Here is a 14,719-nt window from a genome sequence, read left to right on the forward strand (position 1 = left end):
CTCTCTGTCTGCTCCCTTTCTCATTCATTGCTTTCTCCTTCCTTTTCCCATCCTCCATTCATTCCTCTTCCTTCTTTGCCTCTGTCCACCTTCCCACCCCTCCCTCCACTCTGCAGCTCCCTCCTTTTCCCCTCCCACCTTCTCTCTCCCGCTTTCTCCTTCTTGCCCTCATTTGTCTCTTGATCTCTCTCTCTCTCTCTTGTTTCTTTTCCTTCTCCCTTTTTCTTTCTAAGAATGTCTTCATGCACCTAGAAAAGGACTAAAAGGGGCTCCGTGAAATCCCTGGCAGGAAGAAAACATGGGTGGAAGCAGTTCTGATCATAGGCAGCCACTAAATTTGATTTGTAGCTGATCTTAAATGTAGGAAAAGATTTTCAATTACAAAACTCATAAAGTGCAAAGATGAGGGAACCTGGCTGCATTTTGAGTTTGACTAACGGTCTCAAAGCGCTTTAAAATGTTTGGCATTTGCCAGCCTTGCTTTCTTCCTCTAATCCTCAAACCCATGAGTTTTTATGGGAAACATAATCCTCTTTTCTGATTCATTTACACTTAGCTCATCTGAGTATTGTTTTGTAAAAACCATCTGAAGTCCAAGAAGTTTTATGAGATCTTTAAAGACTTGTTTTTTGAACCAGGAAGTTGTGTACTGCCAATATAAACGGACCTTGAACCCTCAGGGGGTTTGGGTCCAGGATCCATGGCATTAAACTGGGTCTACACTTGGCGAAGGCCTGTCCTCATGCCTGACAGAAACTGGGCTTTCACTTTCAGAATAATAGTGAGTTCAGTGTTTCAGATGAGTGACCATCTCATATGATAGTACATGGGGCACATAACATATTTTTTCAAGGATTATCTTGCTAGTTATGTAAATAGTAAGAGACTTATGTGGAAAACTGTGACTTTGCTTAGAGTCTCCCAGCTAGAGAGTGGAGCTGCTTGCTCATGTGTCTATTTCCATATTAATGGATATGGATACACACCTGTCTACAAACCTGTGTAGAGGGATGGGATTAACACACTGGAGATTTTTTCTGTGATTATGGTTCAGAGATGATCTGATTGTAATATATCCAAATCTGTCAGAAGGAAGATTGTAATTCGGTTGAAGACTGGTGTGAAATACCCACTGCTGTGAGTCAGGAGAGAGAATTGTATTACATATTTTTCATGGCAGAAAACATTTTACTGCAGAGCCACAGAGCATGGTAAATAGCATTTCACTCATCTCCCCACACTATAAGGATCTCAGGCAGATTCCCAGGTTCTCTGGAAACTGACTTAATTCCTTCCCATGGGGAGTAAAGCAGCAGCTAGAGCCAGCCCCACCCCCCAGGCGGTGCCCTCTGCAGGCAGCTGCCTCTATTGACTAAAAGCAGCTTTGATGTTTGCCATCCCTCCCTGCAGATCTGTGAGTGATCCACTAGAACAGGTTGCCCGAAGACTAGTGAAGCCTGGTCCTGCTGGGGCTGTTGCCCTATACTATGTTCTGAGCTTCCACCTATCTGACATCTGTCCCTCCTGTCCTGGCTCATCAGAATGTTGTTAGCTCTGCTAGACACCTCCCTTCCCATACCCTGTCCATTTCAATTGTTGTCACGTCATCTCCACCTGAGAGGTGAGAGCCCTGTGGACTGATTTGAGTTGTAGTAGGAACTGTTTACCCTATATGGGCTGTAGTATAATATAGGCATCATACAAATCAAGTCCTCCCTTGCAAGAGTTCTATTAGTATCTTGAAGTGTTGCTTAATTTGGTTGTTGTTTATCTTTTTAGAAGTTTTCCATTTATTCATATCTTCTCTTCCTAGCCAGATAGGAATTTTCCCAAAGACAAAGGCTACCTCCTGATTCTTTATATTTCCAGAGCATCAGCCTCTGTGCCTTCTTCAGAGAAGATATTTGTATCCTTGGTATAGAATCCAGTGCCTGGAGGTGGCTTGCTGATCCATCTCCTTCCTCTGATATTCTCAGCTAGTTCATTCACTTCAGCCCAGCTCAGAGGCTGACCTGGAATGAGCCTGTCCAGAGGGACCCTGGGTGTTCTTAGAGCCACAGACTGTGCGGGCTGAAAGGGACTTTTAATCGGATTCTTCTGTTTAATGGAGGAGGAAGATTTGGTTCAAGGAGGAGAGGTGAACTGCCTGTGGTCGTCCAACTAATTAGCAGCAGAGTTAGGACTGGAACTGAGGTCCTTTCCCTCCCATCCAGAGCTATTTATTCTAGGACAGTGGCTCTCAGACTGTGTTCTCACAGGAAGCTGGCACTCAGAAAGTTGGACTGAAGCCCTCCCATGTCAAATCAAATATTGGAGGACTTTCTCCAATGTACAGAAAAAAAAGATTAATAGATTGCTTCCTCAACTTTAAATGTTTCCATTAATACTTCTTAAACCATTGTCACTTGCTACCAATTGTCTATTAGCCACTGCAGCCAGACAACAAAAGAATAAGCTATAAATAAATATGAATGATAATAAAAGCCTTGGAAATAGATCATTCTTAAGTTAAAAAATCATTTTTTTAAAAAGGACTGCTATGACCATAGGTTTTCTATTGCCTTCATATAATAATTTGAATAGTAACATTCTGTTGGTGACATTGCTTTACATTCAAATGCTATAAGTAAATATGCCATTACTTCATGGTTCTCCCTAAAGCACACTATGACCCCCAGGGACTCTGTCCCTTGGAACATTCTGCCATCTCCCTTAATGTGATCTAGGGTCATTTCCAGGCTGAGTGACCCCGTCGGATCGGGGCCCAGGGAACGCATCTGATTTTTTTCCCGCCCTCAACTACTAGTAATGGCTTGGGTTGAATTAGGTCCTAAACTCTGTATTCCCACCCTAAATGTCCAAGGGCAGGGCTGCCTGTGCGCTTGGCTCCGTGGCGGTTTCCCCATCTGCGCGGGCGCCCCCTGCTGCCCGCCCTCACTCCGTACCTGCCCGGAGGGGAGTAGGGTACCAGAGGCTGAAGACCCAGAAAGCCACCAGGAGTTTACAGTCCCAAAGGGAACCGTCTAAACGCTTTCGGATGCACAGCTCAGCGCACCCCGGACAGTCCTTTCTGGGGCAGGATTTGATATTTTAGTCCAACCCCTGCAGCAAGTTGTCCGCGCAAACACGGAGAAGAAAATGCCTGGATTCCAACCAATATCAAACGAATTCTGTGGGGTTTCTAGAAGGAAAGGACCGTTGAGTAACTTTGCCTAGCCCTTTGTCCTCCCCCGGGACACGGGAGCGGGGTGTGGGACCTCCGCCTCGGCGACCCGCAGTAACAACCGCTGTGGATGCGGAGGGTGGCTGCGCGTTCTGGGGCTCACCGCACGCTTTCCCCAATTAGGATCTGCCGCCTGACGTCACGTCTGCCGGAGATTGGCTGTTGGGATCTGACACTCGCTTCCACGGGAGAGCAACTTTTTAAAGACTTTGCAGCCTGGGCTGCCTACGAGCGTCCCGCGCGCTCACGCTCGCCCTCGGCCGCTCTCGCCGGCCCGCTGCACCCCCGCCCGGCGCCGGACCTCACCTTGCGCGGCCCGCGCCCCTCGCCCCTCCCCTCCGGGCTCGCGCTCCCCACCCCCACGCCCGCCCCCTCCTCCCCGCCACAGTCGGCCGGGGTCTGGGGCCGCTCAGCCTCCCGCAGAACTTCCTCTCGTGCAACCGAGTTGGCCGCCTCCCGCCTTTCCCGTGCTCTCGGCAGCTCTCGGGGGAGCCGCGCGCGCGGGGAAGGGCGAGGGCGGCCGCACCGGGCGAGCCGCACGGCCGGGGGCGGGGGCCGGACCGCGCGCGGCCGGTCGCGCCGGCTGGGGCCCGCGATGGCGGGGGCCTGGCTCAGGTGGGGGCTCCTGCTCTGGGCAGCGCTGCTCGCGTCGTCCGTGCACGGCCGGGTGCGGAGGATCACGTACGTGGTGCGCCCGGGCCCCGGCCTGGCGGCGGGCGCCTTGCCCCTGGGCGGGCCCCCGCGCCCGCGGACCTTCAACGTCGCGCTCAACGCCAGGTACAGCCGCAGCTCGGCGGGCGCCGGCGCCCCCAGCCGCGCCTCCCCGGGGCCCCCGGCGGAGCGGACCCGGCGCACGAGCAAGCCGGGCAGCGGGGCCCTGCAGGGGCTCCGGCCGCCACCGCCGCCCGAGCCGGCGCGTCCCGGGGGCCCCAGCGGGCAGCTCCACCCCAAGCCCGGCGGTCACCCGGCGGCCGCCCCGTTCGCCAAACAAGGCAGGCAAGTCGTGCGCTCCAAAGTGCTGCAGGAGACCCAGAGCGGCGGGGGCTCGAGGCTGCAGGTTCACCAGAAGCAGCAGCTGCAGGGGTAAGCCCACACCCCCTCTCCCCGCCCGCCTCGCGCCGCCCGCGAAGGCACCCGCGGGGTCAGGGCCACTCGGAGTCCCGCGGTGGCCGGGACGTGGAGCGCGGGGGGTCGGCTTCCTCCCCGCCTCTGCCTGGCCTGGAGCGCCAGGGGAGAGCCGAGTGCGGGGAAGCCCTGGAAGTTTCCGTCACGTTAAACTCCGAGTGCATTGTTACGGAGCTGCGGGTAAACACAAAAGGCATTTCTGCCTGGGGCGTAACCTCCTGTGCGCAAACCAAACTGCTCCTAGAAGATGGGCGTAAACATGAAGTCACTACGACTGAATCCCTCAGCATCAATTAAACTTTGCTTTGCAAGTCAATTTTAATTTTGGTCTAGCTAGTGAAAAAAATGTTTGGAGGGAGGGCTGGCTAGAAAGGTCCCGCTCCTGTTTCGTGGCCTGGAACTTTTCAGCATCCTGGAAATTGTGGGCTTGGGCTTCCCTGCACCTGTGGGGTTTGCTTTCGTGGGGCGGGTGTAAAGTTTCTGTTGTTGGGAGCTCACAAGTATCTTCCCTGTGTCACAGGCTGGGGTGGAGGGGAAAACTTGTTTTGCTTATTTGGTTCCCCCCACCCCTTTCAGGGGTGGTTCCAGGCGATGTGACCTCACTCCTTTTTGGATGCTTCTCTCTGAGACTCCGTTTCAATTTAAAATGTGGGCCCAGATAAAATACAAAATGAGTTTGGCTGTATTTTGATTTTGGGGTTAACAAAACCATTTACCTGGACCTCGTTTTCCCCTCCTGTATAGCTGTAGGTTATGCAGGCTTTTTGGTTCTCCCACCGTTCCCTGAAATATGTATGGTCTTTACACTTCTACTTGGGTAGCTTTGGGTTGGACATCCCAGGTACCTGTTAGGACTCTCTCCAATCCAGAGGAGTGCAGAAGTTGGAGCCTGGGCTTTCTGGAACCTTCTGGAAGCTTGGGTTCTTGTTAAGAGAGTGTCGCTGCTGCTGGACTCAGGGGTCTTGCTTTCTTTCAGGGTCAATGTCTGTGGAGGGCAGTGCTGTCATGGCTGGAGTAAGGCCCCTGGCTCCCAGAGGTGCACCAAACGTAAGTTGCCATGCTCGCAGTGGGCCTGCAGGGAAGGCGAAGTGAGGCTGTCCACATGGGGCATCTCACAGGGGCCACTTGCAAGGGCTGATGCTGCTCTGGGGAGGTTGAAGTCTGAAACACAAGTTACCCATGCTGCCTTCATTACCACCTAGGAAGGGCTGGGGCAGTGTAATGATAGTATCAGTGCCAGCAGCCATGTGCTGTACAGGACCGTGCTGTGCATCCAAGATTTCTCTGCCCTCAACTGAGATATTAATTACTATGTCACATCTGTGAATCAGGAGCTAGGCAAAAAAAAAAAAAAAAAAAAAAAAATCCCATTTGAGGATGAGCCATATGGCAGAACCAATAAAATTAGTTTAAATATGTTGCCAACACATGAAAACATTCTTTAAGATGATGGCAGGAGGGAAATGGTAAGTAGAGGACCTAATTCTGGAAAGAAACATCAGTAGTTTTTATAGCTTTTTGAAAACAGCAACCTGAATCCTACATCTTTTAGGCCTGGTAGTTTTTCGGAGTGCACCACTCTGTACTCCTCTTTAGAACTGATGAGTGGGGCTTCCTGCAGTGCTTCTCCAGTTAATATGCACGCTCAGCAGTGTTTTAGAAAAATGTGGTTAATTAAAATTAGCTTGGTGTGGTGGCATGCGCCTGTAGTCTCAGCCACTCAGGAGGGTGAGGCAGGAGGATGGCTTAAGCTTAGGAGTTAAAGACTGCAGTGAGTTATGATTGTGCCATTGTACTCCAGCCTGGGTGAGATCTTGTCTCTACAAAAGAAAAAAAAGAGAGAAGGGGGAGGGAGAGAGAGAGAATGCATTAATGATGTATACAGTGCATATAGATTTGAGAACAGTGGGAAAATTTTTCCCTATGTATCATGAAGTTAAGGATTAAGTTAAAATGTATCTTGAGGCTCTTGACAAGCAGATGCTGTCTGGGACTAATTGGAAATAAGCGTTTCACAGAAAAAGTTAAGCATTCTTAGATGTTCTCTGCATCCCATGTGGATTGGAATTGTCCAAATTTCAGCTGCTTATTAGGATTAGCATAATAAACAAAATTAAGTAATTCCTCTTGTATAGCTTGGATTTTAAAACACTGGTGGATGAATTAAAAAAATTTCTGATATAGTCATTCTAGTGACCTTGTTTTTTGAAAATGCCTTCAATCCTCAAAGGAAACAGAGAAGGTTTGGCATAATGGCTTTATTTTTGTAAAAAGAAACGTCTATGTGTTTTATGATTTGGCTGTCATCAAGAAGTACTGGCAGACATGAACAGCCTCTTGATTCTTGAACTCATACCACTAGATCAGGGTTGTAGGTATTTTAGATGAAATCATAATTTTACATTTTTTAACTTCTTAGATTACACTTGACAGGAATGTGTCAGCATTTTTGAATTTGGAATTGCTCAGGCCAAATGACATGCCCTCCCCTCCTCCTCAGTAACTCGCTCTGCCCAAAACCTGATATGATATGGTTTGCCTCTAGTGTGGAGGTAACCCCGTCCATGACAGCATCATTGCAATAGGATATTGCTGTGTGAAGGTTAGAAACACAGGGCAGGATTTTATAGATTGTTAGATGCTCCTTGATGCCTGCTGGGGAGAATGCTCTAAGGCTTTAAGAAGTTTACTTGGCAAGTGATGCAACTGAGTGCAGTCTTTGAAAAGAGGATAGAACCCCATTCTTAGGTTACCCAAGCGCTTGGGAATCCAGAGATGTTCTACAAAATCCAGAGATGCTCCAGATCCTGAAGAATTGTCTCACGGCTTCCTGCTTCTCTAGGTAAGGGAGGCAGAGATGTGTGTGTACCTAGGTTTAGCTGGGTTGACCCTGGGTGGTCCAGAGAGAGGCCACAGAAGGGTGCTGGTTGAACAGTTAGTTCTCTAGGGTTCCAGAGGAAGTTGCTACATTGATTTAATCTCACAATACCTACAACAAATTCCTCTAGCTCTTCAGATTTCCTTTCAGCTTCTAGGAGGTAGCCCTTGGATAACACCAGGATATGAGCAATGCAACATCCTTTCCCTTTCTATGCTTTCAGCTTTCGAAAGATTAGCCATCCTATACTGCCCAATCTGGCAAATGAATTCAGGCCCAAATGCTAGAAACTTAAATCACAACTCACTTCAGGAATAATTATGCTTTTAAAAGGGCTACCGGGGTAGGTCAGTGCTCAATCCAAACTAATGTATACATGAGATGGATATTTAAATGGGGGACTTGTTTTCTGTGTATCTGGGAGATCCAGAGAGATGAGAGATCCTTCTGCCTTCAGATGAGACCACTGGGGTTACCTCTGATGCTGTGAAATTTGTGTCCATGACTGAAGAGTGTGACACCAGGAAAGGCCCCTGGCCTTGGGATCAGAAGACCTGAGTTCAAATGCTGAATCCCTTATTAGCTCTGTGGCCTTGGAGAATTCACTTATCAGATCTTATATTTTTTCCATTTAGAAATAGATTGTGCTAAAACCTTGCCTCATTTGTAGGATTGTTGCAAGTATCAAGGTGGAAAGAGAATGGGTATGAAAGCATTGATGAAACCTGAAAGATGTTTTAGGGTTTAGTATTGGATCATGCCCAGAAAATCTTGTCTCATTTATCTGTGACTTGATTTTTCCTTTATTTCCCTTTGTGCTCTCCTTCCTCTCTCACTTCCTTATTGTGCTGAGATGGAACACTTGCACTTAGATATGGTTTATTGCACAAAACCCAATGATATGTCCACATGAAGTTCCCCCTTAAGATAATAGTCATCATAAAATGTGCATGCACATTTAAATGTATAACCCAGCATGTCTTATAATTGTCATTATAATTTGAGGATAATGAAGAATTTGAGCTTGTATAGGACATGTCCAATTGATGCAAAAAATATTTCTGTGTAAGAAATTGGAAGTGTTCATGTTGTTCAGTGTTTGCTTAATGCAGAGAAGAATAAGGTATTTGAGCCAGCCTGGATTGGTTTTTGCTGATTGAAACTTAATTTAGAAATAGGGCATAGGCAAATGCTTCTGAGGACTGAAGATTTAGTGAACCTTAAATTGCAAATCAAAGAGATGTGAAATAAGCAGGCGGCAGACCCACACGGGGCAAAGAATGGATATGTGCATCCACCAAGGTGGTCCTTGGGCCTCTAGCCACCCAGTCACTATGTAGAGATGCCCAGTTGCATGTAAATGTTGCTTTTCCAGACACCTTTTGTGTGTGGATCTCTAGGAGTTGAAATCATAGCATGGGATATGTCATTTTAGTTATTACCATTGGGTGACTGTTGCTGGTGATGTCTGTTTTGGGCAAATGAGATGGTACCACAGTTGTGCTCTTTCTAAAGAGTTAACATTTATGGGAGGGTTTTGTGGCTTAAGGGCTTTGTCTTCTGTGTGGGATATGAAACCTTTGATGTGTAACGTTTTTGCTTCCCCCCATTTTTGCATTTTTTCCTCCTGTCAAAACTGAATGCGGCCCCCCACCCCATTCCATTGGTTCTTCCAATCTTTTTGTCCCCCTTTTAGGGTGAGTGCATGACACAGGGAGACACTGCCTGTAGGCTCAGCTTTAATGAGTAGGCTGGACCAGGGGACAGACAACACAAAAGAGTGAAGGGGAGAGGAGAGAGAGGCCAAGCTGGCAGGGAGGGGTGGAGGGAAGAGGAAAGATGGCAGATATGAATACAAAGCAGGAGCCTGGCACGTTTCAGGCCCTCCATAAATGCATGGATGGTTCTTTCATTTACTTAATGGATATCTGTTTAGCTTTTACTGTGTGCCAGGCTCTATGAATAGAGGAGAAACGCAGCCAGCTGTAGGGAGTGCAGGTCTGTTTTTACTCACTTAACTCATGGCACATCAAATGACTTGTTCTCTCCTTAGCAAGAAACAGAAAATCGATATTCCATTGCTTTTCCATTGGCATTCAGCCCATGCTACTTCGGGGGAAAAAAAAAGAACAAACCACAACTTTAGAAATTTTCCTTAAATTATAAGCAGAGAAGACATCACCATGCATACCCTTGGTGCTCAAAGATGCTGCAGTAGATGGCATCATCTGGGAGGGTGTGATGCAGCTGGAGTTCAGGTGATGCTGAGGACTCTCCCAGGCCGTATCTCATCCCTCTGGCTCGGCGTTGCACTGGCCAGGCTTGGGAGTTGGGCCCAGAATGATTACACATTTTTCATATGCCTGCTATGGCCATTGACAGCTGCTTTGCCAACAGATCTGCAGTGAAGTTTACCATGGCAGCTGCTGGGAGGGCCGCCCGGGCCCCAGTGCTGGGAGCTGGGGTGGGAGGGTCGGCTGGAAAATCTTGTCATGCAGCACAGACAGCCCCGCGAAGGGAGAGGGACCCAGAGGTCAAGTTCACACTGGGTCAAATATGTGTTCTCAACACTAGTTAAAATAAACATTTAGGAACCATAAATTCAGTGTTGCGATAGTACTTAAACCTTCATGGCGAAGGCCTCCTCCAGCCCGAGGCCCGGCTGTACACACCGCCTGCCCTCTGCCTGCTCTGTTTTATTGAAGTTTCTGCTGTCCAGTGAACCCTCGGCCCTTTGGAAGCCTGACTTGTTGAAAGGACTTTTGGCAGCCGCAGGGTTTTGCTGTTTCGGACCCTGTTATTTGTTGTCTTGGCAATTCTAAACATACTCAAACATGTTTGGGAGCTCGAATTAAATTTTCCTAAAATGCAGATTTTGCTTCCAAGTCTTTTTTAGCAATGAAAGGGGCAACTCAAGAGCATGGGGCGGGGTCACCACCCTTTTAACACTGATCAATTTCAGATCCTGCAGCAGGAGCTGCCCATCCCATGAGGGCTCTGTGCAGTGCTGTAGAGCTTCCGCTACAGGGGGTTGCTGAGACAGGCATGATTTCCAAGTGGGGGGCAGTGCTCAGATTCCACCCCAGGTCTTGTGGCTCTTTCTGCTGCTCTGGGCTGCCTGGACCTCAGGCATTCTCTCTTAAGGTCTTGGTCTTAAAACTCTCCTGACAGCCCTAACTCATCTGGATTAGCTTTCGTTGCCTAAATTCACTTTACGGTTTTCAAAGCTGTGTTAGTTTCCTAGGGCTCCTGTAACACGGTACCACAAACTGGGTGGTTTAGAACAACAGAAATTTTTTTTCTCACAGTTCTGGAGGCCAGAAGTCCAACATCAAGGTGTTGACAAGGTTGGTTCCTGTTGCAGGCTGCAAGGAAGGGTCCATTCTGGGACTCTCTCGTTGGGCTAGAGGTGGCCATCTCTTCCCTGTGTCTCTTCACATCATCTTCTCCCTATGCATGTGTGTCTTTGTGTCCAGATTTCTCCATTTTATAAGGACACCAGTCATACTGGATTAGGGCCTACCCTAATGACCTCATTTTAACTTGATGACCTCTGTAAAGACCCTCTCTGCAAATAAAGTTGGATTCTGAGGTACTTGGGGTTAGGCCTCTGACATATCTTTTTTTGAGTGGGGAGGGGCACAGTTCAACGCACAGCACAGCCGTGGATGCTGTGCACATGGGCTGCAGAGGTGGCCAGGTAGAGTTGGCTCCCTCCCAGAGCACCTGGGGATTCCCTGGCAGCTGCCCCAAGGATGGGTGGGTAGGGTTTGATTGGCTCCCACCACTAGTCTGGGACTGTAGATCTAACTCAGACACTTCCCTGATGCAGGAGCTCTGGTTACTCCAAGGCAGGGGTCCTCAAACTACGGCCCGAGGGCCACATGCGGCCCGCCGAGGACATCTGGCCCCGCGGGTGTTTTTGCCACCGCTGCCTGTCCTGCTTAGCAGCTGACTCGTCCTGGGCCCACAGTGCGCTTGTGTGGAATGTGCACTGCACTCTCCAACGGCTCTCCAATGGTCTGAGGGACAGTGAACTGACCCCCTGTTTAAAAAGTTTGAGGACCCCTGCTTCAGGGGGTGTTAGAAGAGATGGGGAATTGGCCACAGGTGAGTTTGGTTATGCTTCTGGCCATTTTTACTAGGCCTATTTTAAAGAGATTTTAGTTGGGTGCTTCTTAATCATGAATGTCTAGCAGGATCACTGGAAGAGTTTGTTAAAATGCTTTTTTGAATCAGAATCTTGGGGGTTTTAACAAGTACCCCCAGGTCATGCTGATGGAGGTGGCTCACATTTTGAGAAACTGATCCAGGAGGAACCTGGACAATATTTATGACCCTTTGTGTGGGAATTTAAAGGCCAAGCTCAACACTTAACCTGAAACTTCTGAAGGCAGGAGCCCTTTAAACTTTGGGTTAGCTCAATTTTAAATAGAATATGGAAAGGTTGCTGCCCATGGGTTTTTTTAAATCCAGTTTTTCTTTAGTCAGTTGAATGTTTGATATGTATGTATATTTTTGGAAGAGTTGGAAATTTGCGAAATTGTTGATGCAATTTATGAAAATGTTTATGCATCAGTGATTGAAGTGCTTTTTTTTTTTTTTAAATAAAGATTTAAACACTTAGGGCCAGGCGAGGTGGCTCACACCTGTAATCCTAGCACTGTGGGAGGCCAAGGCGGGCGGATTGCTCGAGTTCAGGAGTTTGAAACCAGCCTGAGCAAGAGCGAGACCCTGTCTCTACCATAAATAGAAAGAAATTAATTGGCCAACTAATATATATAGAAAAAATTAGCCGGGCATGGTGGCGCATGCCTGTAGTCCCAGCTACTCGGGAGGCTGAGGCAGCAGGATCGCTTGAGCCCAGGAGTTTGAGGTTGCTGTGAGCTAGGCTGATGCCACAGTACTCACTCTAGCCCGGACAACAAAAGCGAGACTCTGTCTCAAAAAAAAAAAAAAAATTTAAACACTTTGAAGCACTTGACTTTCTCCCTAAATATTCTATTTTTAATTAAAAGGGCCAGGTGTGGTGGCTCACACCTATAATCCCAGCATTTTGGGAGGTTGAGTGAGGTGGGATGATTGCTTGAGGCCAGCAGTCTGCGACCAGCCTAGGCAATAGCGAGACCCACCCCATCTCTACAAAAATAGAAAAATTAGCTGGATATGGTGGCATGTGCCTTCTTGGGAGGCTGAGGCAGGAAGATTGCTTGAGCCCAGGAATTTGAGGTTGCACTCTAACCTGGGTAATAGGGCGAGACCATGCCTCATTAAAAAAAAAAAAAAAACCCACAAAAATATAGACAATAATATATCCAACAGTGTCCTTCAGAGTCATCTTTTTAAAAGCTTCCTGATGTGGTAATTAAGCACAGTGATTTATAGATAAAGCAGAAAATACGGTCTTATCTTACTTAAATGCATATTTTTCTAATTATGCTTCCTGCCTTCTCAGTGGAGAGAAAATAGTACATAATTTGTTGGTGTGACACAAATTGGTTGTTGTGGTACTTGTGGAAAAATATGTCAGGGCTGTATTTACAAGCATACCTCAGCAATATTGAGGGTTCAGTTCCAGACCACTGCAATAAAGTGAATATCTCAATAAAGCCAGTCACACAATTTTTTTAGTTTCCCAGTGCACATAAAAGTTATACTACACTGTAGTCTAATAGTGTGAAATAGCATTATTTCACACTAAAAAAAATCAATGTACATACCTTAATGGAAAAAATGCTTTATCACTAAAAAATGCTAGTGATTATCTGAGCCTTCAATGAGTCGTAATCTTTTCTCCGGTGGAGGGTTTTGCCTCGGTGTTGATGGCTGCTGACCGATCTGGGTGGCCGTTGCTGTGGCACTTCTCAAAAATCAGACAACAATGAAGTTTGTTGTATCTAATAACTCTTCGTTTTACCAGAGATTTCTCTATAGCGTGAGACGCGGTTTGATAGCATTTGACCGATAGTAGAACTTCTTTCAAAATTGGAGTCTTCCTCTCAAACATTGACACTGCTTTATCAGCAAAAAGTTTATCAACTTTTATAACCTCTGTATACAATAATCTAAATCCTTTGTTGTCATTTCAACAATGTTCACAATACTGTTACCAGCAGTATATTCCATCTCAAGAAATCACTTCATTTGCTCATTCATAAGAAGCAACTCTTCATTTGTCCAAGTTTGATCATGAGATGACAGCAGTTCAGTCACATCTTCAGGCTCCTCCTCTAATTTTAGTTCTCTTGCTGTTTCCACCCCATCTGCAGTGACTTCCTGCACTCAAGTTGTGAACCTCTTAAAGTCATCCATGAAAGTTAGAATCAGCTTCTTCCAAACTCCTATTAATGTTGATATTTTAACCTCTTCTGTGAATCATGAATGTTCTTAATGACATCTAGAATGGTGAATCCTTTCCAGGAGGTTTTCAGTTTCCATCAGAGGAATCACTATCCATGGCAGCTATAGCTTTATGAAATGTATTTCTTTGATAAAAAGACCTGAAAGTTGAAATTACTCCTTGATCCCTGGGCTGCAGAATGGATGCTGTGTTAGGAGGCATGAAAACAACATGAATCTCCTTGTACATCTCCCTCAGAGCTCTTGGGTGACCAGGTACATTGTCAGTGAACAGTAATATTTTCAAAGGAATCTTTTTTTCTGAGCAGTAGGTCTCAAGAGTGGGCTTAAAATATTACGTAAACCATGCTATCAACAGATGAACTGTCATCCAGTCTTTGTTGTACAATTTATAGAGCACAGGCAGAGTAGATTTGGAATAATTCTTTTTTTTTTTTTTTTTTGAGACAGAGTCTCGCTTTGTTGTCCAGGCTACAGTGAGTGCCGTGGCGTCAGCCTAGCTCACAGCAACCTCAAACTCCTGGGCTCGAGCGATCCTTCTGCCTCAGCCTCCCGAGTAGCTGGGACTACAGGCATGAGCCACCATGCCCGGCTAATTTTTTATATATATATCAGTTGGCCAATTAATTTCTTTCTATTTATAGTAGAGACTGGGTCTCGCTATTGCTCAGGCTGGTTTTGAACTCCTGACCTTGAGCAATCCGCCCGCCTCGGCCTCCCAAGAGCTAGGATTACAGGCGTGAGCCACCGCGCCCGGCCTGGAATAATTCTTAAGGGCCCTGGGATTTTCAGAATGTTAAATGAGCATTGGCTTCATCTGAAAATCATCAGCTGCATGAGCTGCTAACCGGACAGTCAGCCTGTCTTTTGAAGCTTTGAACCCAGGCATTGATTTCTTATCTCTAGCTGTGAAAATCCTAGATGGCATATTCTTCCAATATGAGACTGTTTTATCTACATGGAAAATCTGTATGTTCATTGCAGCCACCTTCATCAGTGATCTTAGCCAGATCTTCTGGATAACTTGCTGCAACTTCTCCATCAGTGCTTGCTGCTTCATTTTGCACTTCTATGTTATGGAGAGGACGTCTTTCCGTCAACCTCATGAACCAACCCCTGCTAGCTTCAAATGT

The 14,719-nt window shown here is 47.0% G+C and overlaps 1 protein-coding gene across 6 annotated transcripts in view; it reads left to right on the plus strand.

Annotated features, from left to right (window-relative positions):
• The first annotated feature begins 3,803 nt into the window (after window positions 1–3,803).
• LTBP1 (latent transforming growth factor beta binding protein 1) overlaps window positions 3,804–14,719 on the plus strand; it is a 401,756-nt gene continuing 390,840 nt past the window's right edge. For all 6 annotated transcript variants that reach the window (XM_012788393.3, XM_012788394.3, XM_076000662.1 and 3 more), the window contains exons 1-2: window positions 3,804–4,306; window positions 5,325–5,395. In XM_012788393.3, the coding sequence (XP_012643847.1) occupies window positions 3,819–4,306; window positions 5,325–5,395 (559 nt within the window). In that variant the 5' untranslated portion in view covers window positions 3,804–3,818. The remainder of the gene's footprint in view (window positions 4,307–5,324; window positions 5,396–14,719) is intronic.

Source organism: Microcebus murinus, chromosome 3 (assembly GCF_040939455.1).
Source record: "Microcebus murinus isolate Inina chromosome 3, M.murinus_Inina_mat1.0, whole genome shotgun sequence".
NCBI lineage: Eukaryota > Metazoa > Chordata > Mammalia > Primates > Cheirogaleidae > Microcebus > Microcebus murinus.